General features: G+C 35.4%; 1 protein-coding gene across 2 annotated transcripts in view; it reads left to right on the forward strand.

The window, feature by feature from the left end:
- LOC123566371 (mediator of RNA polymerase II transcription subunit 27-like) overlaps positions 1-26198 on the forward strand; it is a 35022-nt gene extending 8824 nt beyond the window's left edge. Inside the window, exons 2-8 of one of the 2 annotated variants that reach the window (XM_045360377.2) lie at positions 5617-5755; positions 6334-6467; positions 9757-9850; positions 13096-13206; positions 18856-18897; positions 22884-22961; positions 23938-26198. In XM_045360377.2, the coding sequence (XP_045216312.2) occupies positions 5617-5755; positions 6334-6467; positions 9757-9850; positions 13096-13206; positions 18856-18897; positions 22884-22961; positions 23938-24072 (733 nt within the window). In that variant the 3' untranslated portion in view covers positions 24073-26198. The remainder of the gene's footprint in view (positions 1-5616; positions 5756-6333; positions 6468-9756; positions 9851-13095; positions 13207-18855; positions 18898-22883; positions 22962-23937) is intronic. The other variant, XM_045360378.2, reaches the window with a different exon arrangement.
- The last annotated feature ends 1703 nt before the right edge of the window (positions 26199-27901 follow it).

Raw genomic sequence — 27901 nt, forward strand, 5'->3', positions numbered from 1 at the left:
AGTATTTATTTTGATTATAGATCAAGTAATTATGTTATTTTGTTGAGTTAGGTAAAGCATGCAGTTCACTCCAGTTCACAAACAGTTGTTATTTACTATGAATATGCATGACATTGTAGATCCATTCATTCTATTACTACACTGAATTAGATAAAGCATGCAGTTCACCCCAGTTCCTGTCATCAGTATTTACTTTGAGTATAGGAACCAGTTATTCTATTATTTCATTAAGTTGTGAGTAAGAATATGGTTCACACTCAGGCTGTCTTCAGTTTCACCATACAATCCAGCTATTCTATTATTTTTAGTGAACTTGGGAAGGACAGTCTCTGTCATCATATTTATTTTGATGCCTTAGTATAGATCCATTTGTTATATTATTTCAGTTAACTTGTGAAAGAATGCGTTCACTGTCACCAAGCAAGTTCGAATAATATTTGCACCTGAATAAGTTCATGGCTATTTATATGTGTCGTTCGTAATTTTACTTAACATCTTTTCCTAAATACTTCAGAAAACACCAAATTTGTTACATCCTGAGTCTTATAAGTTTGTTCAAGGATTCCTTTTAGCCACTGAGCTAATAGAAAAACTTTGACGACTTCTTCTATGAAGCTTGATGGTCTTCATCAAACTTGTCTATCATCATTTAAGTTTTTCAATTTTAAATGGGCACTTGCTTTTAGCCTGCAAAATAGAAAACTTTAAACATTTCTATGCCGATGATATGCGTCAAACTTGGTCTGTAGCATCAATTAGGTCCTCTCCAAATTTGTTCAAATGGGGCATTGGCCCCTTTTAGGTGCCACTAGAGCTAAAATAGAAAAACCTTGAAACGCTTCTTCTCATGAACAGCTTGATGGATCTTCATTAAACTTGGTCTGTAGCATCATTATATGGTCCCCTCCAAAAAATTTTCAAATGGGGGCATTTGGTCCCTTTTAGGGGCCGCTAGAGCTAAAAATAGAAATACCTTTAAACAACTTCTTCTCATGAACCGTTTGATGGATTTTCATAAAACTTGGTCTGTAGCATAATTATAAGGTGCTTTCTCAAATTTATTCAAATGGGGGCACTTGGCCCCTTTTAGGGGCTGTTAGGGCTAAAAATAGAAATACCTTGAAACAACTTTTTCTCATGAACCGCTTGATGCATCTTCATCAAACTTGGTTTGAAGCATCATTATATGGTCTTCTCCCAAATTCGTTCAAATGGGAGCACTTGGCCCCTTAAAGGGGCCGCTAGAGCTAAAAATAGAAATACCTTTAAACAACTTCTTACCATGCACTGCTCGATGGATCTTCATTAAACTTGGTCTGTGGCATCATTATATGGACCTCTTCCAAGTTTGTTCAAATGGGGGCACTTGGCCCCGTTTAGGGGCCGCTGAGCTAAAAATAGAAATACCTTTTAACAACTTCTTATCATGAACTGCTTGATGGGTCTTCATCAAACTTTGTATGTAGCATAATTATATGGTCCTCTCCCAAATTTGTTCAAATGGGGGCACTTGGCCCCTTTTAGGGGCTGCTAGAGCTAAAAATAGAAATACTTTTTAAAGTCTTTTTTAATGTAAATTAAAAAAAAAAAATTTGCCATATGATGAAAATAATGTCAGCTATCTCAGTTTACATAAAATTAAACTGCACAGACACACATGTACAGTCACAGGTGAAGTATATAGTAGCTTAATTGTAAAAATGGGAAACGCAAAAACTAGATACCAGAAAAACGCCGGAACCCCGTCCACGATGCACAAGAACCATGACTTACCGTAGGGCTGTCATTGATTGGGTCTTAGGCATATCAACGATACCGATATATCAGAAGACAAATATCGATGATACATCGATATATCGATTATTAAGTTAGATTAACAACCTATTTGTTCATATGCATACTAAATATCTTCCTGTAAATGCTATTTTTAGTTTTATTGCCTACTTTTCGTATTACTGTTTGATTGTGTTGTATTGGTATTTATGAAAATAAAAGAAACAAATAAAAATTAATAAAATCTTTCATTTTTATTTTGCCTTCACTTCTCTTTAGCATTTATCTAAATTTACAACTTTGTAAGCTTAATTGTTTTTGAGGGTCTGAGTGTTTATCTGGATAGTTTTTTCTCTCTGTAAAATATCGATTTTTGAAAATTGGAATCGATAATCGATCGACAAAAAAATATCGTTGATACATCGATATCGTTTCTATCGATGACAGCCCTAACTTACCGGTTAGCTTTGAAGAACAGAAATCTGTCAAATAGAGATAATTTTAAGGGAAACACAAGAAGAACATAGACACATAAATTAAACAGTATATGTATTAGTCATTTTTAGCTCGACTATTCAAAGAATAGTCTAGCTATTCTACTCACCCTGGCGTCGGCGTCGGCGTCACACCTTGGTTAAGTTTTTGCATGCAAGTACATACAGCTATCATTTAAAGGCATATAGCTTTGAACTTATTTATTCTTTTTCTAGGTCAATTACCAACCTCACTGGGTCAAGTTCCATAACTCTAACATGTATTTTGAGCAAATTATGCCCCCTTTTGGACTTAGAAAATTCTGGTTAAAGTTTTACATGCAAGTTACTATCTCCAAAACTAATGCAGATATTGAATTGAAACTTCACATGTGTCTTCGGGGTTATAAAACTAGTTGATAGCACCAAGCCCAATAACTCTGACCTTCATTTTGGCCAAATTATGCCCCCTTTTGGACTTAGAAAATTCTGGTTAAGTTTTTGCATGCAAGTACATACAGCTATCATTTAAAGGCATACAGCTTTGAAACTTATCTATTCTTTTTCTAGGTCAATTACCAACCTCACTGGGTCAAGTTCCATAACTCTAACATGTATTTTTAGAAAATTATGCCCCCTTTTGGACTTAGAAAATCCTGGTTAAGTTTTACATGCAAGTTACTACCTCGAAAACTACTACAGGTATTAAATTGAAACTTCACATGTGTCTTCGGGGTTATAAAACTAGTTGATAGAATCAAGTCCCATAACTCTGATGTGTATTTTGGGCAAATTATGCCCCCTTTTGGACTTTGAAAATCCTGGTTAAAGTTTTGCGTGCAAGTACATACAGCTATTACCAAAAGGCATATAGCTTTGAAACTTATTTATTCTATTTCTAGGTCAATTACCAACCTCACTGGGTCAAGTTCCATTACTCTTAACATACATTTTGAGCAAATTATGCCCCCTTTTGGACTTAGAAAATTCTGGTTAAAGTTTTACATGCAAGTTACTATCTCCAAAACTACTACAGATATTGAATTGAAACTTCACATGTTTCTTCGGGGTTATAAAACTAGTTGATAGAATCAAGTCCCATAACTCTGACATGTATTTTGGCCAAATTATGCCCCCTTTTGGACTTTGAAAATCCTGGTTAAAGTTTTGCGTGCAAGTACTTACAGCTATTACCAAAAGGCATATAGCTTTGAAACTTATTTATTCTTTTTCTAGGTCAATTACAAACCTCACTGGGTCAAGTTCCATTACTCTTAACATATATTTTGAGCAAATTATGCCCCCTTTTGGACTTAGAAAATTCTGGTTAAAGTTTTACATGCAAGTTACTATCCCCAAAACTAATGCAGATATTGAATTGAAACTTAACATGTTTCTTCGGGGTTATAAAACTAGTTGATAGCATCAAGTCCCATAACTCTGATATGCATTTTGGTCAAATTATGTCCTCTTTTGAACTTAAAACTCTTTTGATATTTAACATTTCGGGTAATAATTTCCTGCTTCTGTGACAATATTTCGATTAGTCGAGCTTGGCTGTCTTACGGACAACTCTTGTTTTGCATTTAATCAATTTGTAACTATCACAGTTTATTGCGACAGAAAAAGAGAACAAATCTGAACATGTATTCATTTTGATATAGGAGTATTATGCCAAAATCTTCAGCTAGATGCCCTCAGTTTGTTGTATTTAGCACGCTTGAAATTAGAAAATCTAAGAGAAGACATTGCCATATCTCAACAAAGAACCAACAGTAAAATCTACAGACATACATCATTACACATGCAGATGATAGTTTTATAGTTAGGCCGCATTGTTATGGAATGGTATTCCTTGGAGCTCCTAGGCCACAGACAGTTACACTGTGAGAGCAGACAAATACAGGGTGAAACATTTTTTTCTTTTACATTATTAAATCAAAGGACTGACACGAACAATATCGAATTTCAACATAGACAAGATATCATCGTGAATGAACATTATTTTGTAATAAAAAAGTAGTACATGTACTAACTATTTTTAAACGTTCATTGCTCGACATGAGATTACTAGAACAGCATGTAAGATTATAGAATTTGTCTAAGGTCCTAGACAGTAACTAAATTAGTCATTTTACCTTGTGCTGATTTCACTCGAACGCCTTTTATTTGTTATACTTTTTAGATCATCGATATTTGAAAAAGTAACTATAGTCTATCTGTACACTGAACGATGTCCAGTCGGAACACGACTAAGACGGCATTGCCGATTAAGTTTTATGTTTGAAGCTTAACTTAACTATTAACCTATTCTAATTAAACTTGATATGATCATTTTCACTATATACACTACCAGACTATATGAGAACATACTCCATTACTTTTGCAGATTATGGCCCCATTTTGTACTTAGAAATAATATTTCTTGGTATAAGTAATATACTGTATAAGTGTAACTTTATTCCTTATATCATTAAGTAATGCTTTATTATACTATTAATATTGTTTACCTATACTGGAGGACCGAAACGGTACATAATAAATTTAGTCCATTTACCCCATGTTGCTGTTTTGTCCTCACCTATAATTTGTTAGTTCTTTTTGAATTTAAACTTTGTCACAACAAGTTTTATTAGGTTAATTGTTTTCAGTGAGCGACTTAGGCCACTGGCTCTTGTCTTGTGTAACGATCTAGTTACTCTAGCATTCAGTGAACTGGAAAAAGCATGTGCAACACTTGTTCACCATCATAACTGACCCTGTCAGCAAGAAACATAACTCCATCCTGCTTTTTGCAAGATTTATGGCCCCTTTTGGACTTAGAAAATATCAGATTTCTTGGTTAAGTTTTATGTTTACGTCAACTTTTTCTCTTAAACTGTCAAAGCTATTGCTTTGAAACTTGCAACACTTGTTCACCATCATAAGCTGACCCTGTACAGCAAGCAACATAACTCCATCCTGCTTTTTGCAAAAATTATTGCCCCTTTTGGACTTAGAAATCATTTTCTTGGTTGAGTATTATGTTTAAGGCAATTTTTCTCATAAACTATCAAAGCTATTGCTTTAAAACTTGCAACAGTTTTTCACAATCATAAGTGGACACTGTACATCAAGAAACATAACTCTATCCTGCTTTTTGCAAGAATGATGGCCCTTTTTAGACTTAGAAAATCATGGGTAGGACAATATTTCTATTATACAAAAAAAATCAGATGAGCGTCAGCACCCGCAAGGCGGTGCTCTTGTTTAATTTAATACTTTGTCACAAGCAAGTTTTAATTAGGTTAAATTTGGTCTCAGGTGAGCGACTTAGGCCCACTTGGGCCTCTTGTCTTGTGTACTGATCTAGTTACTCTATGCATTTCAGTGAACTGGAAAAAGCATGTGGTTCACTGCAGTCTCTGTCCTCAGTTATACCAAACAGTATTTACCTGAGTATTGATCCTGCTATAGACAAGTCACCAGTGTACACACAGATATTCCAGGCATACAAATGGTCCAACAAGGTAATGTTACATTTACGTGTTGTTCTAAATTATCAGTTCTTTATGCAATTACAGACTATGTAACTCTTTTTGTTGTTATAACATTGTCAAGATTGAAGTGCAAAGAACCATGTATGAAAATTACTTGTATTGAATATTGAATATACGCATACAAATATGACGTTCAGGGAGAGAGATTCTTAAAAAGCTTTAATATAATATTTTATTATATAGCTTCCTGCTGAATCCTCTGTGTTGATATTTGTAATACCGGTTTTGTAATAATTGCAATTAAGTCAATAAATATTGTTTAAACCAAATATGACGTTTTAACATTAGTTGTTAATTTACAGAAATATGATCCACTAATTGTCTTTAAAGACGTTTTAAAGTTAGATGTTAATTTACAGAAATATGATCCACTAATTGTCTTGTGAGATTTGTGTATTTGCAGTTTACCACAATTCCACCTTTCTTGAAGGAACTAGCTGACTGTCTTAGGAAGGAGATTGGGCATATTTTTTGTACAATTATATCGTATGTCTTTCTTGTAATAAAGTTCATTACTGTATATTATGTAAGTTTTATCTGTATTGAAGGTGTCCGACCTGGCAGGGTATGGGGCCTCTGTTTTAGATGCCCATGTCAAAATAAAAAGAACACAACAGATGGGTGCAGCACAGGCTAAAAAATTGAAAAGAACTCCACCAACCGGACATGCTTATGGTCCAAGGTAACCACAAACTTTCAGTTTGTTTGTACTGTTTATTATGTCTCACCACATATGGGGAGATATATTGATTTTGTGCTATCTGTCAGTCCATCCATTTATCACAAAAGCTAGGCCAGACTACTCTGGAACTACTGGTTGGATATCAACTAAACTTGATTCAGTACAAAGGCTTGATTGGCATGTTCAGAACAAAGGTTTGTTTTGCATGTCTGCGGCATTTTCCAGTTGAATAATTGTCCCCCGCATTTTTCTAAGAAAAAAAGGGGGACATAGAAATAGGCTGCGTCCATCCGTCTATCCTTCACACTTCGTGTCAGGTCCATAACACTGCCATCCATGAAGGGATTTTGAAATAACTTGGCATAAATGTTCTCCATAATGAGACAATATGTCATGCGCAAGACCCAGACCCTTAGCTTTAAGGTCTAGATCACACTTACAGGTTAAAGGTTAACATGATCTGTTTCTCGTCAAATCGATAACTCTGCCATTCATCAAGGGATTTTGAAATTACTTGGCACAAATATTCCCTATAATGAGTTGATATATCATGTGCAAGACCCAGACCCCTAGCTCCCAAGGTCAAGGTCACACTTAGAAATCAAAGGTAACATGGTATGTTTCTTGTCCGGTCTCTAACTCTGCCATTCATCAAAGGATTTTCAAATTATCAGGTTACCCGTTAGGGAAGTAGAGAAAAACCCATAGATTGTTTCCTGAATGGGAAGTTGCCCCTACTGATAGATGATACAGAAATAGATGGGAGAGAGGAAGACTGTAAGAACCATGACTTTTTCTTGAACAAGTTTTAAATTTTCTTTCTTTTTGTGCTTACAAATTTTTTCACCTTTTCATCTTGACAGTAACTTTAAGCTACTGAAGAGAATTTAATGAAACTTGATATGGTGGTAATGGTTGAAGAGAAAGTGCAAAGGGCAAGAACAATAACTCATGTCTTTAATAATTATAAATTCTGTTATTTTACTGGATTTGTTATTCCAGAAAATACTTGTCCATTTTACCAGATCAGACACTTTCTTTTCAGTAATACAATGTATTAACGTGATTAATCTCAGAACTGAATAAATGTCAGATAGGTTGAACTTTAAAGGCAATCAATAATGTTATACATTTTAAAATAAGCCTTTAAGTGTGTAGTGATTTATTAATTTCGTGGCGTATGGTTATAGGAATGGTCTCCATCCGTCCATAACAATTGTGTCTGCTCCATATAACTTAAACCCCTTAAGGATTTTCATGAAACTTGGGTCAAATGATCACCTCATCAAGACGATGTGCAGAACTCATGAGTCAGCCATGTCGACTCAAGGTCAAGGTCACAACTCAAGGTCAAAGATTTGAGCCTTCCATTTTGTGTCCGCTCTGTATCTCCTAAACCCCTTCAAGAATTTTCATGAAACTTGGGTCAAATGATCACCTCATCAAGACGATGTGCAGAACTCATGAGTCAGCCATGTCGGCTCAAGGTCAAAGTCACAACTCAAGGTCAAAGGTTTGAGCCTTCCATTTTGTGTCGGCTCTGTATCTTCTTAACCCCTTGAAGGATTTTAATATGACTTGGCTGTAATATTTCCCTTATCAAGACGATGGGCAAAACTCAAAATTCACCCATGCCAGCTCAAGGTCACAACTCAAATGTTTGAGCCTTCAATTTCCTGTCCCCTCCTTTTCTGCTAAACCACTTGAAGGATTTTCTTGAAACTTTGGTCAAGTGTTCACCTTATTAAGATGGTTTGCAAAACCCATGAGTCAGTCATGCAGGCTCAAGGTTGAGGTCACAACTTTAGGTATTGATTTTGTCATACATGGACTGTAAGATATACTTAACAGCGTCAGTGCTTCCACCCAGTACAATCAACCCTTTTACTATCCATAACAGCGGCGGGGGATATAGCTGACTACCTTGTTTACTTTAGGGATAGCTGTAGTTTCATGTGTATATACAGAATAGTTCCATTATATTGTAAGGCCAGGCTTACAGTATCTGCTGATATTTGCTCACTTTTTTTTAGCTCACCTGTCACAGAGTGACAAGGTGAGCTATTGTGACTGCTTGATGTCAGTCGTGCATCGTCAGTCGTGCGTCGTCAGTCGTCCGTCAACAATTTCTAAAAAAAATCTTCTTCTTGAAAACCACTGGGCAGAATTACACCAAACTTCACAGGAATGATCCTTGGGTGGCCCCCTTTCAAAATTGTTCAAAGAATTGAATTCCATGCAGAACTCTGGTTGCCATGGCAATGTAAAGGAAAAACTTTAAAAATCTTCTTGTCCAAAACCACAGGGCCTAGGGCTTTGATATCTGGTGTGTAGCATCATCTAGTGGTCCTCTACTAAATTTGCTCAAATTATCCCCCTAGGGTCAAATGTAGCCCCGCCCCGGGGGTCACATGGTTTATATAGACTTACATAGGGAAAACTTTGAAAATCTTCTTGTACAAAACCACATGGCCTAGGGCTTTGATATTTGGTATGTAGCATCATCTAGTGGTCCTCTACCAAGATTGTTCAAATTATCCCCCTAGGGTCAAATATGGCCCTGCCCTGGGGGTCCCAAGTTTTACATAGACTTATATAGGAAAAAAAGTTTAAAAATCTTCTTGTCTGAAATCATTGTAGCATTGCCTTATGGTCCTCAACCAAAATTGTTCAAATTGTATGCCTTGGGTGAAAAGAGGCCCTGCCCTGGGGGTCCCAAGTTTTATATAGACTTGTATAGGAAAAAGCTTTAAAAATATTCTTGTCTGAAACCATATGACCTAGGCTTTTGATATTTGGTATGATGCATTGTCTAGTAGTCCTCTACCAAAATTGTTCAAATTATGCCCCTGGGGTTAAAAGGGGCCCCGTCCTGGGGTCACTTAGTTATTATGTGAGTTATATAGGAAAAATACTTAAAAAATCATCTGATCCTATTTCCAAGACTGTTTAATTATAATTTCCTGATGACCCCAAGTAATATGATGTCACTTAACTGTGACCTTGACCTACTGACCTACTTTCTTGTTTTTTAAGATACAGCCTTGAAATTTTGATGACATACACAGTTTTGCACACAAATCGTAAAACTGGATTTCATTGACCATGAATGTGACCTGCTGACTTTCTTAATATTTTATCATCAGTTTGACATTTGAAACATGTAGCTCATATTACTCAGGTGAGCAATTCAGGGTCATCATGACCCTCTTGTTTGCTTTTCGAACTATCAAGAATCCCATTACACACTTCTGTAAGTAAGTTGAAATTGCAAATATATTTCTTTCAGTATTGTAGAAAATTATGCTGCACGTTTTAACCAGAAGGCAGGAGGTTTATCAGTACAAGTGACACGTCCTCTAGGTAGTCATGCTGTGTTACAGGTGAGTACATTTCCTGTCACAGGTGACACTGAAATCATTCATAGAATTATAAATAAATTTGATGTAACACCATGAAACTCCACTTGGGATGTAGCTTCTTCTGTGTGAGGATGTCATCCATCTGGTTTACTGATAATTGGTTGTTATGCTCCCCGAAGGAGAAGCATACACATGTAGTCGACGCTTCGTCCATCCCATATTTCTTGTTCGAAGTTTTTCTCAGCAACCACTTTGTTGGAATTTAGCGAAACTTCAGAGAAACTTCACTAATGAGGAGATGCACATATGAGCCGTGCCATGAGAAAACCAACATAGTGGGCTTTGCGACCAGCATGGATCCAGACCAGCCTGCGCATCCGCGCAGTCTGGTCAGGATCCATGCTGTTCGCTTTCAAAGTCTATTGCAATTAGAGAATCCGTTAGTGAACAGCATGGATCCTGACCAGACTGCGCGGATGCGCAGGCTGGTCTGGATCCTTCCTGGTCGCAAAGCCACTATGTTGGTTTTTTTATGGCACGGCTCATATTATCTTCATGTTCTAGATGATTTTGAAGTCGGATGATTTTTCACAGAGTTATTGCCCTTTGATTATTCAACAGTAATATTCTATAGTACAATTCTTGTCCGTAGTATTTCTCAGCAACCACTGATTGGAATTTAGCCATACTTCATAGGAAGCTTTACTATCAAGAGGAGATGCGCATTTTATCTTCGTGTTCTGGTCAGATGATTTTTGTACCCCCCGACAACAAAGTTGTAAGGGGGGGTATACTGGTTTCAGGTTGTCAGTCTGTCCGTCTGTCTGCCTGTCCTTAGACACAATCTTGTGCGCACCAACTCTCCTCATCCCCTTGACAGAATTTAACGAAACTTCACACAAATGATCAGTAACAACAGTAGTTGTGCATAGTGCATGTTATGTTCTTTCAGGAAAAAAAATTGCAGAGTTATGGGACTTTGTTTTTTGTTACTATACTATATACATTGAGTTTGCATATGCAAACTTGTGCGCACCAACTCTTCTCATCCCCTTGACACAATTGAATGAAACTTCACACAAGTGATCAGTAACAACAGTAGCTGTGCATGGTGCATGTTAGGTTCTTTCAGAAAAAACAATTGCAGGGTTACGGGACTTTGTTTTTTGTTACTTTACTATATACATAGAGTCTGCATATGCAATCTTGTGTGTGCCTAATGTCCTGAACCCATGTACACAATTGAATGAAACTTTACACAAGTGATCAGTAGTAACCCTAGTTGTGCATGGTGCATGTTAGGTTCTTTCAGAAAAAAATTCTGCACAATTATGGGACTTTGTTTTTTTTTTTTGTTACATACAGTGTGCATGTGCAAGCTTGTGCGCACCTAATCTGCCAAACCCTTGCACATTATTTAATGAAACTTCACACAGTGATCAATACCAACCGTAGTTGTGCATGGTGCATGTTACGTTCTTTTAGATAAATATTCTGCAGAGTAACGGGACTTTGTTTTTTGTTACTATGCTATATACATAGTAGTCTGCATATGCAATCTTGTGTGCGCATAATCTCCCAAACCATTGCACACAATTTAATGAAACTTCACACAAGTGATCAGTACCAGTCTTACTTGTGCATGGTGCATATGAGGTTCTTTCAGAAAAATATTCTGCAGAGTTTGGGGACTTTGTTTTTTGTTACTATACTATAAACATAGAGTCTATGTATATACAGCCACATAATTAGCAATGTTGTGTGCGTCAAATTGCAATGTACTGTGTCAGTGCGTGCGGAGGGTACATTCATCAACTTCAGTGATAGCTCTAGTTTACTGAGTACCCTGAAATCCCGAAAATAAGCTGCGGCTTTTTTTAAATTTACATAAGGATTTGGTGGCTTATTATCTAGACCGGCTTATTTTTGAGTCCGGCGAACTTTTGAGTACATATATTCTGTAACGATTTAAAAACCGGCGTATTTTTGAGTACCGAAATACTGAAGATACTGATGTCATATTTTTGCTTTTTTAGTATATACTTCTGAGATATCTGTAGACTGGCATCAGTCGTTAGAGTCATAAATGATAAGCACTTGGCCATAAAATCAATCCTCTCTGATAGCACTTTCTGAAAAAATTTACAATATCTCTAATCTCTGACTCTAACGTAGACTTTGTAAGTCTAAGATATCTGTTTTGTTATAATTTCTTATTGAAAATACTCCGATGCTAGCAGATAATTACCTATTAAAAAGTTTTGCCTGGCCTAACAAACAAATACATCTATGATTTAATTGCCCAACAAGTATGAATAACTTACACAATAAGTGATAAACACTGCATTGTGTTATAAAGACCGGTCGTGTTAATTAATAGAACAGACGTGACAACAAGTGTTTGAGACAGGAATTTTATTGCTTTTAAAGTTGTTTTAATTTGTCCAGGGTTTTAAAAATTAGCACAACTTGCATTATTTAAGTGTTTTTATTCCAAAGTATAGTTTATTTCTATTACATTTGAAAATAAATCTGCTATGTACACATTGGTAACTTTTGCTATCTTATATGGTGTCGTAACAAAGTCATTGATACTATTACTGATAAAAAAAATTGGAAGGCTTATTTTTGAATGCGGCTAATTTATGAGCCCTTTTCACCTGTAATGAAATGGTGGCTTATTTTCAAAACCGGCTTATTTTCGGGATTTCAGGGTATTGCCCTTTTATTATTCAACAGTAGTATACTATAGAACAATTCTTGTCTGCAGTATTTCTCAGCAACCACTGGTTGGTATTTAGTGAAACTTCGAAGGAAGCTTCATTCTCAAGAGGAGATGCGCATTTTATCTTCGTGTTCTGGTCGGATAATTTTTCACCCAGTAATTGCCCTTTGATTATTCAACAGTAGTATACTATAGTACAATTATTGTCTGGAGTATTTCTCAGCAACCACGGTTCGAATTTACCCATACTTCATAGGAAGGTTCATTTTCAAGAAGAGATGCGCATATTATCTTCATGTTCCATTCGGATGATTTTTCATCGAGTTATTGCCCTTTGATTTCTTATTTAACCACCTTTAAGAGGGGAATAAAAATTACGTAAAATTAAAACTTTGATCAAGCTATTTCATTCAAAATGAGCCAAACTGTGACATTGTTTATTGTCAACAGGAACTCTGTGGTTAATTTATTGAGTTTCAATTAGTCTTTTTGTAGGGTATGCAGTGAATATTTTGCCTACCTTCAGTTTCTATATTTTCAGGTAACGTTAGGCCATATATTAAAGGCCCAGGTGGCGCTGCGTGGGTTGATGATAGAGTGGGTTAATGTACGAGGATATACAGAGGAAAATCCAGATGAATCGAAGGTCAGAGTTAGTACAAGTTCTATTATCATAAATGACCATTGCATGCTTGCTATTGAAATTACTGTCAAAGCATTTGTTTTGTTGCATACTGGACAGACATTTCTGGTGCTAGAAAACTCTTACAGCCAAGTATAAATGATAATATGATATCATAACAAAATTCATATATCGAGTAGATTTGTATATTAATTTTTATTTTTAGTGTAAAACTTGGCAAGAAATTAAACAGCTTGAAATTTGTGCTTTGTTCTTTATTGTATAGTTTTTGATTCAAAAAGTTATGGTACAAAATACATAATATATAGTATACAACAAGCTCTGGTGAGTTTTTGTGATCAACCTGTGTCTGTCATTATCCATCCAGCATTTCACTTTAGCATCTTCTCTGAAACTCCTGGTCAGAATTACACCACACTTGTCTGTAGCATCCTGCATAGACCTTCTCAATATTGTTCAAATGGTTCCACTTAACTGCATCTAATTGGCCAGAGCTTAAAATAGAAAAAAACAACTTTTAAACAACTTCTCACGAACCACTTAATGGATGTTTACCAAACTTATTCCTTGTATGAGCCGCACCATGAGAAAACCAACATAGTGGGTTTGCGACCAGTATGGATCGAGACCAGACTGCGCAGATGCGCAGGCTGGTCTCGATCCATGCTGGTCGCAAACCCACTGTGTTGGTTTTCTCATGGTGCGGCTCATATGGACTTCTATCAGATATGTTCATATGATTCCACTTGACCTCTTTTAGAGGTTGTTGGAGCTAAAAATAAGAAACTTCTCCTGGACTGTTTGATGAATCTTCATCATACCTTGTCTGTTTCATCCTTGCATGGACCTCTCCCAGGTTTGTGGAAATGGTTCTACTTGACATCTTTTAGGGGCCACCAGAGCTAAATATAGAAAAAGCAATTAAACAACTTCTTCTTATGATAATAATCTTCATCAAAGTTGTCCCATTGTATTCTTGCATGGACCACTCTCTATTTCTTTAGATGGTGTGGCTTTATCGGGGCCCCAAGAGAAATAGAAGAAAAAAAACATCTTCTTTTCATGGACTTTTTGAAAGATGTTTGCTAGACTTGGTCTGCAGTAAGCTTGGGAGGACCTTTCTCAAGTTTTAGTTTGACTACTCAAAGGTTTTCAGATATGAGAACTTCTGCTGTCACTCTTTGACCAGAGTTTTACATGTTAGCAGGTTTCTCAATAGCTACTTGGCCAAATGCTCTTAAACATTACACATTTGTTCATGCCAGACAGGATTTCCCCGCGTTTTTGGCGGTGCTCGAAAAACTTGTCTCACATCCTGGGGTGTAACATGACAAACATGCTGAAATTAATGAATGAATGTGTAAATTCATATGCTACTATAATAAAATAGTGCTTAAAATTATAACATTTATCTTATTTAGTTTCTTCTATTGACTAAAGAAAACAACATGCAAGAAAAAGAATTGTCACTAGTTGAAGGTGCGGATTGAAATATCTGGCTCTTGGGTAACTGTTTCGCGGTACCTCGGCAGAGCCTCGTTACTGCCTAAACAGTTACTCTCGAGCCAGATATTTCCATTAGCACCTTTAACCAGTGAAAGACTCTTATAATCTTCAGCATTATAATATGACCTCACGGGAAATATTATATGACTATAGCTTATATTTTGTAAAGACTATGTCCATTTTTAACATAGAAAATTTGTGGAACTATTGCCTGCAAGCAAGTTTCTTGGAAACGAATTTACTGAAAACTTTCAAACTTGTCGCCAGTCTTTGTTACCATGAGATGAGAGATAATAACTCAGGCTTACATTTTGTCAAAATTATGTCCCTTTTTTAGATGGAGATGTTATGAAAGTTTTATATGTAAGCAGGTTTCTCAACAACTGTTGAACTGAATGATTTGAAAATGTTCATACTAAGTCTTTGGCATCGTGAAATGACCACTCTGAACTAGGTTCCATATCTCTGACTTACATTTTACAAAATTTTGCCAGTTTTTTAAAGCTTTTGTATGTAAGGTAGTTTTATATGGAAGGGTCCCAAATAGTGAAACTTGCTGTAATGAGACAGCTCTTGTATTTAAGGAGGTAGGTTACCTTGTTACCAGGGTAAATTCAAATTAGTTCAACCACAGCAATTTTTTGTATTTTGTGTAATATGATGTTTTAACTGCTACAATCTCAATTTCGTTTATCTCTGTCCCTTCAAGTTAAATTTTTATCCAGGTTTGAAGAACATGACCCTCCAAAGGTATTTTATATTGAAAGAAGGAAAATACGGATATTTAACACTTTTCAGTGTATTTTAGTTTCATTGATATCCATAGAAGTCTGCATAATTGATAATTTTACTAGTATACGTGTTAGCTTTCTAATATAAGCTTAAAATGTATATGTCACGGGCTCGTGTTTCCATGGTAATGCATTTTTCTCTCATTTTTAAACTATGTATAAAAACGGGGCTTTCGACGGCTTCAGTGCCATTCTGTTAATGACCAACATGGAATATTTGGGTAATATTATTAGCAAAATACCAAGCACTTTACATGGTACCCTATTTTTAGCTCACCTGTCACAAAGTGACAAGGTGAGCTTTTGTGATCGCGTGGCGTCCGTCGTCCGTCCGTCCGTGCGTAAACTTTTGCTTGTGACCACTCTAGAGGTCACATTTTTCATGGGATCTTTATGAAAGTTGGTCAGAATGTTCATCTTGATGATATCTAGGTCAAGTTTGAAACTGGGTCACGTGCGGTCAAAAACTAGGTCAGTAGGTCTAAAAATAAAAACCTTTTGACCTCTCTAGAGGCCATATTTTTCTTGAGATCTTCATGAAAATTGGTCAGAATGTTCACCTTGATGATATCTAGGTCAAGTTCGAAACTGGGTCACGTGGGGTCAAAAACTAGGTCAGTAGGTTTAAAAATAGAAAAACCTTGTGACCTCTCTAGAGGCCATATTTCTCAATGGATCTTCATGAAAATTGGTCAGAATGATCACCTTGATGATATCTAGGTCAAGTTTGAAACTGGGTCACGTGGGGTCAAAAACTAGGTCAGTAGGTCTAAAAATAGAAAAACCTTGTGACCTCTCTAGAGGCCATATTTCTCAATGGATCTTCATGAAAATTGGTCAGAATGTTCACCTTGATGATATCTAGGTCAAATTTGAAACTGGGTCACGTGGGGTCAAAAACTAGGTCAGTAGGTCTGAAAATAGAAAAACTTTGTGACCTCTCTAGAGGCCATATTTTTCATGGGATCTTTATGAAAATTAGTCAGAATGTTCACCTTGATGATGTCTAAGTCAAGTCCAAAACTGGGTCACGTGCGGTCAATAACTAGGTGGGTAGATCTAAAAATAGAAAAACCTTGTGACCTCTCTAGAGGCCATATTTTTCAAGAGATCTTCATGAAAATTGATAAGAATGTTCATCTTGATGATATCTAGGTCAAGTTTGAAACTGGGTCACATGCGGTCAAAAACTAGGTCAGTAGGTCTAAAAATAGAAAAACCTTGTGATGTCTCTAGAGGCCATATTTCTCAATGGATCTTCATGAAAATTGGTGAGAGTGTTCAGCTTGATGATATCTAGGTCAAGTTTATAACTGGGTCGTGTGCGTTCAAAAACTAGGTCAGTAGGTCGAAAAATAGAAAAACCTTGTGACCTCTCTAGAGGCCATATTTTTCATGAGATCTTCATGAAAATTGGTGAGAATGTTCACTTGATGATATCTAGGTCAAGTTCAAAAGTGCATCACGTGCCTTCAAAAACTAGGTCATTAGGTCAAATAATAGAAAAACCTTGTGATCTCTCTAGAGGTCATATTTTTCAATGGATCTTCATGAAAATTGGTCAGAATTTTTTATCTTGATGATATCTAGGTCACATGTGCTCAAAAACTAGGTCACTATGTCAAATAATAGAAATAACGACGTCATACTCAGTTCAACACTGGGTCATGTGGGGATAGGTGAGCGATTCAGGACCATCATGGTCCTCTTGTTCTTAAAGTTTAAAGTAACCATGGCAACAGAGATGTTTAAAATAGCTTATATCTTGCTTTTTGTCATAATTTCTTATAAAAAAAATATTGAATAAAATTATCTTTCTTGTTAATGTAGCTTTAAAACATATTATTTCTAACGTAAGTTATATTTTCGTGTTATTTGCATTTATTCAAACAAATTTCACAGCTTAAAATACTTACAGCAGTACCCTTCATCTGGCATTTTTCATGGAAAAATAGTTCAGCATGCTGCTATTATTCTCATGGATATTGTTGAAATGAAAATAAAAAGTCGAAGCTGTGTTCCTTAAATGGACCAGTGTCAACGCTTTTGAATTTTACATTTAGATATATAGTCACGGGCTTCGTTTCCATGGTAACATCAATTCAGTTCAAGAAACCACAATTTTCTACAAAATTTGAACAATTTTAGATCTTAGTTTTAGTATATAAGTAACAAATTATCAACGGAAACTGAAAAATAGGTATTACAAATCAAACTGCTAGTTTTTTTTATTTGAAAATGGCCATAACAAGTAACCTTTCACCCAACTATATTCCAAATAACATTTAATTACCATCATCCATTTTCTTACATTCCGCATAACATTTCAATATAACTACAAAGAAGCAAAATATTGATTATTATTCAGAGCAAAAGACTCATAAAAAATATTTTAGCAAATAATGGCTGTTTGAAAGTAGTTCAGATAAAGAAAATGCACAGAATTGCGTACTTTCAAAATAAAAGCTATTAATTTTGCGCGGTAACTGACACCGTTTGACGTCATTTTTAAGGCAACATTGTTTTGAAGCATTTCTGTGGCAATTTATTTATTATTTCTGCATTATTAAACCATAAAGCATCAGATCGGAGACAGGTTCATGATTTGTTTTCGGAAGAATGGATATACAAACACATTTAGTTTGTCGTAAACATCATCGTAAATCGTCATGTTAGCTTCCGGTTGGACATGCGTACATACAAATATTGAGGTAACCTACCTCCTTAAATATTTTTGCTTGACTGCCAGGGCTGAAATAGAAAAATATTTAAACAACATCTGCCTGTGAACTTGATGGACCAAACTCGATATATACCACCCTTGGTTTGATTGTTCTCAGGTTTGCTTTTATGGTTATGTATTTTGGGGTCGTCACATGATAAAACAGAAAAAGCTTTATACATGTATTTCTTTTAATGAATTGCTAGATAGATGTCCATCAAACGCCTCGATAGCCTAGTGGTAGAGCGTCCGCTTCGAGTGCGGGAGGTCGTTGGTTCGATCCCCGGCTGCGTCATACCAAAGACGTGAAAAATGGTACCAGTAGCTCCCTTGCTTGACACTCAGCATTAAAAGGGAAACTGGCTTCTCTTCTCTCATACCCTCGTGGCGATGGATTCCATCAGGAATGAGGTGTCGAGAGTGATTAATATAAGTTGTAGAACTTGCTTCACAGTCAACCTAAAATATGTATAAACTAAACATGGTCACAAGCAAGTTCAAAAGATCGAAGTCCTCCTCAGGTGAGCGACTTAGGACTGTTGTTTCCTGTTTAGGCAGAGTTACTACTATTCAGGTAAAAATGTAGTTTCCGTAATAAATACACATATCTTGATGGATGATGTTTTTCTCAAATTTCAGCTTGAACTATGGTCAAAGTCGAAGTATCTAGTATTTCAAAAGGTACTTATTTTATTTCAATTTTCATTCCTTTATTTGTCATAATATTTATGATGCATACAGACTAGCTGATTACATTCTGTGACAGATAAATGTTTAACCCTTACCCTACTAAATTTCTAAAATGGACTGGTCCATCTTTCAATTTTGGCAATACCATTTTATATTCAAAGGGGTGTTCACTGAAAATTTACTGACTGAATAGTGACCAGTGCAGACCATGATCAGACTGCACAGTTGTGCGGGCTGATCTTGGTCTGCACTGGTCGCAAGGGCAGAATCAGCCAGCAGGCTAATAAAGGTTAAGAGGACTGTTGTCATTTTGATCAGATACATAAGATTTAAAAATATTCATCTTTAGCACTTTTTTCCCCCCAAGTGTCATCAGTTCGCAGCAGACAAATTGTAAACAAGATGTACTGTTGAAAATTTTTCTGAAATTTATACAGTTAAACCCAGTAGTAGGTTAGACATCCCTGGTAACATTAATTAGTGTGCCTGTTTAGTTCTTTCGTAATTTTCATCACTATTTCAGCTGAACATTGGCTTCGATAATTTCCGACAAATGGCTGACAATTTTTACTTGAAACTTTGTTGAGTCATAATAACTTCAAACAAATTGTTGACATGACTATAGGTTCCACATACATGTAAAGTAACAGTTTTAGGCAAATGACTAACCTTAGTCTAACAGACTTCTTGTATATCAAATATCCTATGGTAATTTATACCTGGCAGCTAGGGTGAGGGAAATAAAATAGGTTTTCAAAAAAAAAAAAACCTTGTTATTAGAGTGTAATATTTTGTTGTTTGGAGGATAGGTGGTGTAAAAACAATTTGTTCCAGCTCTTTTGGTTGGACCTATTTGGCTAAACTTATATATGTAGCTTATATTGAAACAAATTATATTTGGGGTCTTTCAGGTCAAGGTCATTGTTACAAAAAAAAAAAAAAAAAAAAAAAAAGTCCACTCAGTAACTTCAGTTGGGAATGAGATTTATTACTTAAACTTTGTATGTAGGTAGTTAAGTTAATGAATATTTGGATTCATTTAGAGCTGCTGGGGATCAAGGTCACGGTTACTAAAAAATAGAAAAACAGTTTAAGCTTAATGTATATGTATTTACTTTGAATGGATCTGTTTTCAGCAAACTTGTATGTATGTCTAGCTATTCTACTCACCCTGGCGTCAGCGTCGGCGTCAACCTTGGTTTAAGTTTCGCATGCAAGTTCATATAGCTGTCAGTTAAAGGCATATAGCTTTGAAACTTATTTTTCCTTTTTCTAGGTCAATTACCAGCCGCGCTGGGTCAAGTTCCATAACTCTGACATGTATTTTGGCCAAATTATGCCCCCTTTTGGACTTAGAAAATCCTGGTTAAAGTTTTGCGTGCAAGTTACTATCTCCGAAACTAATGCAGATATTGAATTGAAACTTCACATGTGTCTTTTGGGTTATAAAACTAGGTCATAGCAACAAGTCCCATAACTCTGACATGCATTTTGGCCAAATTATATCCCCTTTTGAACATAAAACTTCTGGTTAAAGTTTTGCATGCAAGTATCTCCAAAACTAATGCAGATATTGGTTTGAAACTCTATAGATATTTTAAAATTAAGGGTAATATTCCTGCTTCTGGGACAATAATTCGAATAGTCGAGCATTGGCTGTCTTATGGACAGCTCTTGTTATAAACAAAGGCTGGGATTGTATTTGAGATCACTTGCTTCAAAGTCACTGTTACTAAAAGTAGAAAAACTGTTTTTGCACAAAAACTTTAGTTAGGAATAAGTTATATCAAAGAGCTATAAAAGTAAATAGATTGGCAACTTGAAAGGCATATAGAGCAAATCTCGCCAACCTCCCGTGACAAAAAAACGAGATCTCATTTACCGGAAGTGGCGCTTTTTCCACGCGCCATTTTGTATGCGAAAGCAATTATTCATCGGTAAAATAATTATCACCGTATGACCACGCTTCTTTCGATGGCAAAAAAAACGTGAACTTCGTGTCTTAAGACCATTTCACATTAAACTAATTTTGTTTTAGAAGCTAACATGTATTTTAAATGTAGTTTTAAAGGTACAAATTGTAACTCCATGCTCGCCGATGTTTGTTTTTAGTAAGATAACGCCGAATCACGCTCTGACACGAGCTCACGCGAGATTACAGCCAGTTGCCATTCTGTGTATTTTATACTTCTTTGGTTATATTGATCATGATGAAACTAGGTGAAAATGATAATTGGGATCACTGGGATTAAGGTCAAGGTCACTTTTTCTAAATATAGAAAATGTTTTCTGTTCAGTATCTTGTTTTGCTGCACCTTTTGTCACAAAGTATGGTTTGAAGATAGCTTTTATCAAGACAAAGGTTGAGATTATTGGGGTGTGGGTCACTCTGGTGAAGGTCGAGGTCACTGTCACTTAAAATAGAAAAAAATGGTTTTCACTTATAAGCTTTAGTTTTGGATAGATATACTGTTGAACGGTTGGTTGTAGGTAGCTTAGGTGGAGATGACAGTTGTGATTGTATTAGGAGCTGCTGGGTCATGGTCACTGTCTGTATAAAACAGAAAAATGGTTTCTTTTAGATTAGATGGATCTATTTTTTTTTTATCACCAAATAGTGAAACTTGCTGTAATGAGACAGCTCTTGTATTTAAGGAGGTAGGTTACCTTGTTTGTAGTCAGCTTTTATTGAGACAAAGATTAAGGGGGTCACTTAAGCATGTACGAGCGTTTTTTTTTCAGGATATCCGCCATTTTGAAAAATGTTTCTTCAAATATTGCTTTCTAACAAACGTTTTGCCAAAAATTAATGCTAGATAATTAAAATATGGCTAATAATGTACCATTCAACCAGATATATTATGCTTTTTGTGAAAAAAAATTTTTTACCCTTATTTTTGGCTGGCATTTGCCTAAAATTGACGTAAGATTTACAATGGGGTAGGGGTAGGTAATTTCAAATACCTGTTAAAGTAGATCAGGTTTGGTTTTGATATTTTTCTGACTGATACATATAATGTTAAGCTATAAATAATATAAAAGTTTTCAAGATAGCACTTTATATTATCTAGATAATATAAATTAAAACAAAAAGAACAAAAAATATCAAAATTCACCACTTTTTAACAGTTTTTTCTTAATACCGGTAAATCTCTTAGATGCACGGTGACCCCAACTTTTTTTCTTTCCATTTTGAAGCATTTTTGTGTGTCATTAATGCTGCAAAATATTTTGAAAATCTTAACGTCAGAATTTTTTTTTGTAGATCTAAATACGTTTTTTCCATTGAAAATAAAGTGGGTGGGGTAATTATGTCATCATGTAAAAATTAAAGAGATTTGTTAGTGACATTTATGCTTATATAATACTGACATCACCATATATTCATATTAACCTGTAAGACCTGAAATCCCTATAAGATTAAGTAGGATATTATATGTTTTATAAAGTACCAACATTTTTTCATATTTACAAAATTTCAGAAATGCGTGAACAATGGGTGAAGAAAATACCCTATAAAATTAAAACGAGTTCGATGACCTATGTTTTTTCTGCTCTTGTTTGTCTTAGAAACTAATGTTCTTCAAGCTCACAAGGTATGAAAAAATTCTTAACGTTAGAAAAAATTCGCTCGTACATCCTTAAGTCAGTCATTGTTACTAAGAATAGAAAGTGGTTTCGGCTCAATATCTTTAGTTTGGGTAGACGTTTTGTCACTAAACTTGGTGTGTAGATAGGCTTTATCGAGACGTTTATCCTAGGAATTATGATACTCATTACAGTTGTGCTGTTGCTAGCATTACAAACACTTGTATTTGTATCATATTGTTAAATATCAAGATGTTGAAACCCTAGTATCTGATATTATCATGTTTCTTGTTTTGAGGTTGATAATGAGGTAGCGATGAGATAGTTAATGGACCAGTATTACCTGCTGTGATAACAATGATATATGTATATGTTGTGTATTTGATCAGGTTACAGAGAGCGCTACAGCTGCAACTTTACATTTCTACTCCCCACACAATGCAGAATTATCTCTCACATCTTTTATGGTAAGTTTCAAATATTAGGTGTACATTACATATTGAGTAGCGAGGTCAGAATTGTAAACAACCTGCCTCCAATTTTTATTATTTAAGAACCTGTCTATTGATCTTGGTCTGAAATTAATACTTAGACTTCAATGTTTTAAAAATATTTATCTGTTTACATGTTTTATTTAATATTTATTTCTTTACGAAACCTGATGAATATGGCATGACAAAAATAGATTTTTGTGCAAGTTGTTTATAAAAATGCATATAAATTTCACATTTTCCAGCCTGATTTGCACAGTCTGAAGATTATATACAAAATTATACTTTTTTATGAGAACCATGCTTTATTACAAAATAAAACATATCAGCTGCGGATGGTTTTCTTTTGTCAGTACTCCTTTTTGTCAAAAGACTAGTTGGTTCTTTTTCCCCAAATGTGTATGTATCAAGGTACTTTAATAATAGACTATAAATGAGGAAGAAACTGCCTGGTAAACATCTTACATTACATTTTTGTGTCTTATCTATTAAATGAATGGATTGATTTCATCTAACTAGGCACAAACATTCATTGTAACCAGGCAATATGTTATATGCAAGACCTAGACCTCAAGTTTTAAAGGTCAAGGTCACTTTTAGGGATCAAAGGTTTTACTTCTTTAATTTTTGTATGGATGGATAATATTGAAATAAATTGGCACAAACATCTAGCACCACTTGGTGATAAATTGTGTGTAGACGTAGACCCCTTGTTTAAAGGTCAGTGTCACACTTAGAGTCAGCCGATAGCTATTCATAGCTAATGTTGTAATGTTGACACCCTACTATAAATAGAAATTTGTATCTATCTAGGTCAAAAATTTTACTTCATTTCTGTAACTTGTATTTGAACCTACATTGTATGTACACTAGGATTTGGTGGAAGCACTACAAATAGTCAAAAGTCCTTTCTCTTGATAGCTCTTGAAAATGAATACTGTTCTTTTTTCAGCACTGGTTCCAAAGATACAGAACTTTATTTTCTGCATCATGTCAAAAGTGTGGTAAACATTATTTGAACGGCCTTCCTCCGACATGGCGGGATTTACGTACAACAGAGCCATATCATGATGTTTGTAGACAATAGCCTTTCCTGTATGACTAATAGCTTGATGGAGCTGTCTGTAGACAAAGATCTTACCACTGTTTGTATATACAACAGAACTGTGCCATGGTGTGTGTTGAAAATATAGGAACATCCAAAGCTGGGTTGTTTCTTCTGAAGGCAAAAACGTATTTTGCCGTAGATTTGAACAATGCAGATGTGTTTTGTGTCACCAGCGATTCAGGTTCAACAGTTCATTTGCAAGGTGTCTGAAGGACAATATACAGTCTGTGAGACTATACATCATTGTGAACAATACCAGTCAGTTGATGTCTAAATATTCTTTTTGAAATAGACTATACCTGTATAAAAGTATGTTCTGGTATGTGCACAACAGAAGTATCAGTTGTCAGGTATAGTTATATATACATTATAGTTGGTAATGTATTACACAGGATTCACAGTGATTAAAATTTCCTGGTGATATCGTGAGTTGCACTTACCTTTGTGACAGTCATGCTTAAATATTTACATTGATGTCTAAATATTCTTTTTAAAATAGACTATACCTGTATAAAAGTAAGTTCTGGTATGTGCACAACATCATGTCAAAAGTGTGGTAAACATTATTTGAACGGCCTTCCTTCGACATGGCGGGATTTACGTACAATCATTATGACATTCATTTCATATGAACGTCCGCATTTAGTCTGGGAGAACATTCCTTAGACAATGTCGCAGTTGTTCCGTCTGGTGCACAGAATGGCTGGGAAGCTGATTTTAATGTTAAATGCCACAAAATTTGTGCAATTAATAATATTATCTTGTTTACAAATGGAAAGGAAATATAATATAAATATAAGAAATGAAACTGTTTTTTCGGTGTTCATGGAAAATGAAGGACAGAATAGGATCGGCAAATAAAACATGAATCGTTCATGGGAAATGAACGACAGAATAGGATCGGCAAATTAAACATGAACTGCTAGCGCGATTTATGGATTTGCCGATCCTATTCTGTCGTTCATTTCCCACGAACACCGAAAAAAATAGTTCCATTTCTTAAATGTCTGACAATATTCAATACAGTACCATTGTGTATAGAGTATATATTATACCAGATTTATGTAGCACTCTTTTCATGAAAAACACATTCAAAGGCGCTTTATATACTGCAAATCAATGATATAGATTCTTTTAGGCCACATAAGTACAGTCCAACTCCAAATGTTCTTACCCTGATCCAAGCCCGCCCGCTTAGCTCAGTAGGTAGAGCATTGGTCTACAGATCGCGGGGTTGTGAGTTCCATCCTCGGGCGGGGTGTATGTTCTCCATGACTATTTGATAAACAACATTGTGTCTGAAATAATTAGTCTTCCACCTCTGATTCATGTGGAGAAGTTGGCAGTTATTTGCGGAGAACAGGTTTGTACTGGTACAGAATCCAGGAACACTGGTTAGGTTAACTGCCTGCCATTACATGACTGAAATACTGTTGAAAAACGGCGTTAAACCCAAAACAAACAAACTTAATCTGATCCCTCGAATACCACCCTTCACTCAACCTCCACCCCTGTTTTGGACAGAGTCCCTATATTAAATGTATTGTTCTACCTCGTATTACTCAAAAAACAGATAATTCAAACTTTCAGACCATACCTTCTCTCCTGACAAGTATAGTAACACCTTGCTCGAACAGTGTCTTAATTATTGATAATCATTTTGCACATTTTAACAATGCATACTTCTTACACCTTGTGAAATTAAAATTTATTTGCAACTGACAATAGGTAAAATGAACATATTTTGCTCACTGTGCAGTTAGATATTATTGTTTATTGTACATCTTCAGTTTGATTATCGAAAACACAATTGGAAGATTTTTGGTATTTAATTAAAACTTCTCTATGATTGACTTTTTTTAGATAAATGCAATTGTGTATTCATAAAATGTTTACCTCTTATAACAGATATGCATAAATTACGCATGTAAGTTTGACATGGTCTGTTCTAGAGTGTCAAATACTATTTCTCTTACAATTTATTCCGTTTGAAATAATGACATGTTTTTAATGAGCATAAAGCAAAAAACAATGGTTGTGTGTTGATGGTTGTTTTGAATGAGCATAAAATAAATATGATAAAATAAATAGAATCAGAAATTTAATGTTATTCATTAATTTATATACTTATGCAGTACATCTTAGAGGGTAATAGATGTGTCTTTGGTTAAGTCCTACCAACATTTACAACACTACTTGAACGTCCATTGGCTGGAAATACTGATGGCTCGAGCAAATTTCAGTTTGCTCCGCATGTTTTGATAAATAAAGTTGAACTGTATGTGTCTTTACATCAACTGTTTCTAAACTTGAAAATGAGAATTATTATACCCCCTGATACAAAGTATATGAGGACTTTATTGGATTAATGCATGTCTGTCCATCATGTCTGCTCCATATCTTTACCATATGGAAAATTTTCATGTAACTGCCATCAGTTGTTAATCTCCTCAAGACAATACAACCCATGTCACTAGGTCCAAGACTGGTCACTCTTCGAGATCAAAGGTCAGATAGGTCAACTTGTGTTAGCTCTATACAGTTTAAATCTTGAAAGATTTTCGTAAAACTACCGTCAGTTGTTTACCTCACTAAGTTGACATGCAGAGCACACAACCTGGGTCACTAGAAGCAAAGTCAAGGTCAGTCTTGGAGGTCAAAGGACAAATAGCTTAACTGTCCAGACCATATCTTTTAAATTGCTGAGAAGATATTAAAAAACTATCCTCAATTGTTTATCTCGTCAAGACAATATGCAGCGTGTGCAATCGGCGTCACTACATCCAATGTCAAGATAAACTTAAGGTGTGTATGCAGCTCATAATTGCAACAATTTACTTTCCCTATATCAGAGTGGCATCTAGGGGTATTAAACACCTGTAGTGATGGCCCTTAGTTCATTTTAAGGTATACACATAGCAAAAAATACATTTGATTAAATACATCAGCATGCCTTTAGACTTCACTAGAAACTTCCAAGAGAGCATGCACCTTAACTTCCTTAGAAACATCCCTGGGAGCATACCTATAGTTTTCATAGAAACTTTGCAGGGAGCATGTCCCTAGACTTCCCTAGAAACATCTGGCTTGCAAAATTCCAGACAATGAATATAGATTTATTGATGTAAATGCAACTTAATGTTGCAAAAAAATAGTTATCATGGCTGACTATAAGTGAGCTCAGAGAACATACCCTTCATGGTAACATAATGTCACTTACATACATTGATAGATTTGAGAACAGTCTGCAGAAGTTACCATGGCACTGTCAGATATGAAGCTGTGAAAGCCTCCTGTGTTTAGATTTATATTTTGATGATAATTACTAGACTAATTTTGAACAAGTAGAAATACTGCCGTTCAATGTGCTAATGTAAGCGTTATGTTACATGAATGTGTCATGTCTGTTCTTCCCAACCTTACTAATGGGTTACAAGCAATTCCTTAGTTATAACTTACTAAAAGAGAATAGAACTGAGTATGGGAACCAGTCTGAAATTCTAGATTGGTATTGGTCAATTTCAAACTTTTGCTTAGAAGCTGGAGTTTTTAGGCTGGACTAATTTAATCGATAATTATCACCTTTGACATGGGAATGAAATATGAATGACATGATTATGTTGTTATCAGATTTTACCGGAAGTAAAGGAAATAAAAGTTGAAAACAAAAGTTGCAACTCGGAATAAACACAAATCTCACAGGGGTCCGTAACGGAGCAAGGGTATTATGGAGATTTTTAGAACTTTACAAGTCATGCAAACGGTCCTTTTTGATCTTGTCTAAAAGTGTCGGTATATGCCTCGGATG

Source organism: Mercenaria mercenaria, chromosome 8 (genome assembly GCF_021730395.1).
Source record: "Mercenaria mercenaria strain notata chromosome 8, MADL_Memer_1, whole genome shotgun sequence".
NCBI classification, from domain to species: domain Eukaryota; kingdom Metazoa; phylum Mollusca; class Bivalvia; order Venerida; family Veneridae; genus Mercenaria; species Mercenaria mercenaria.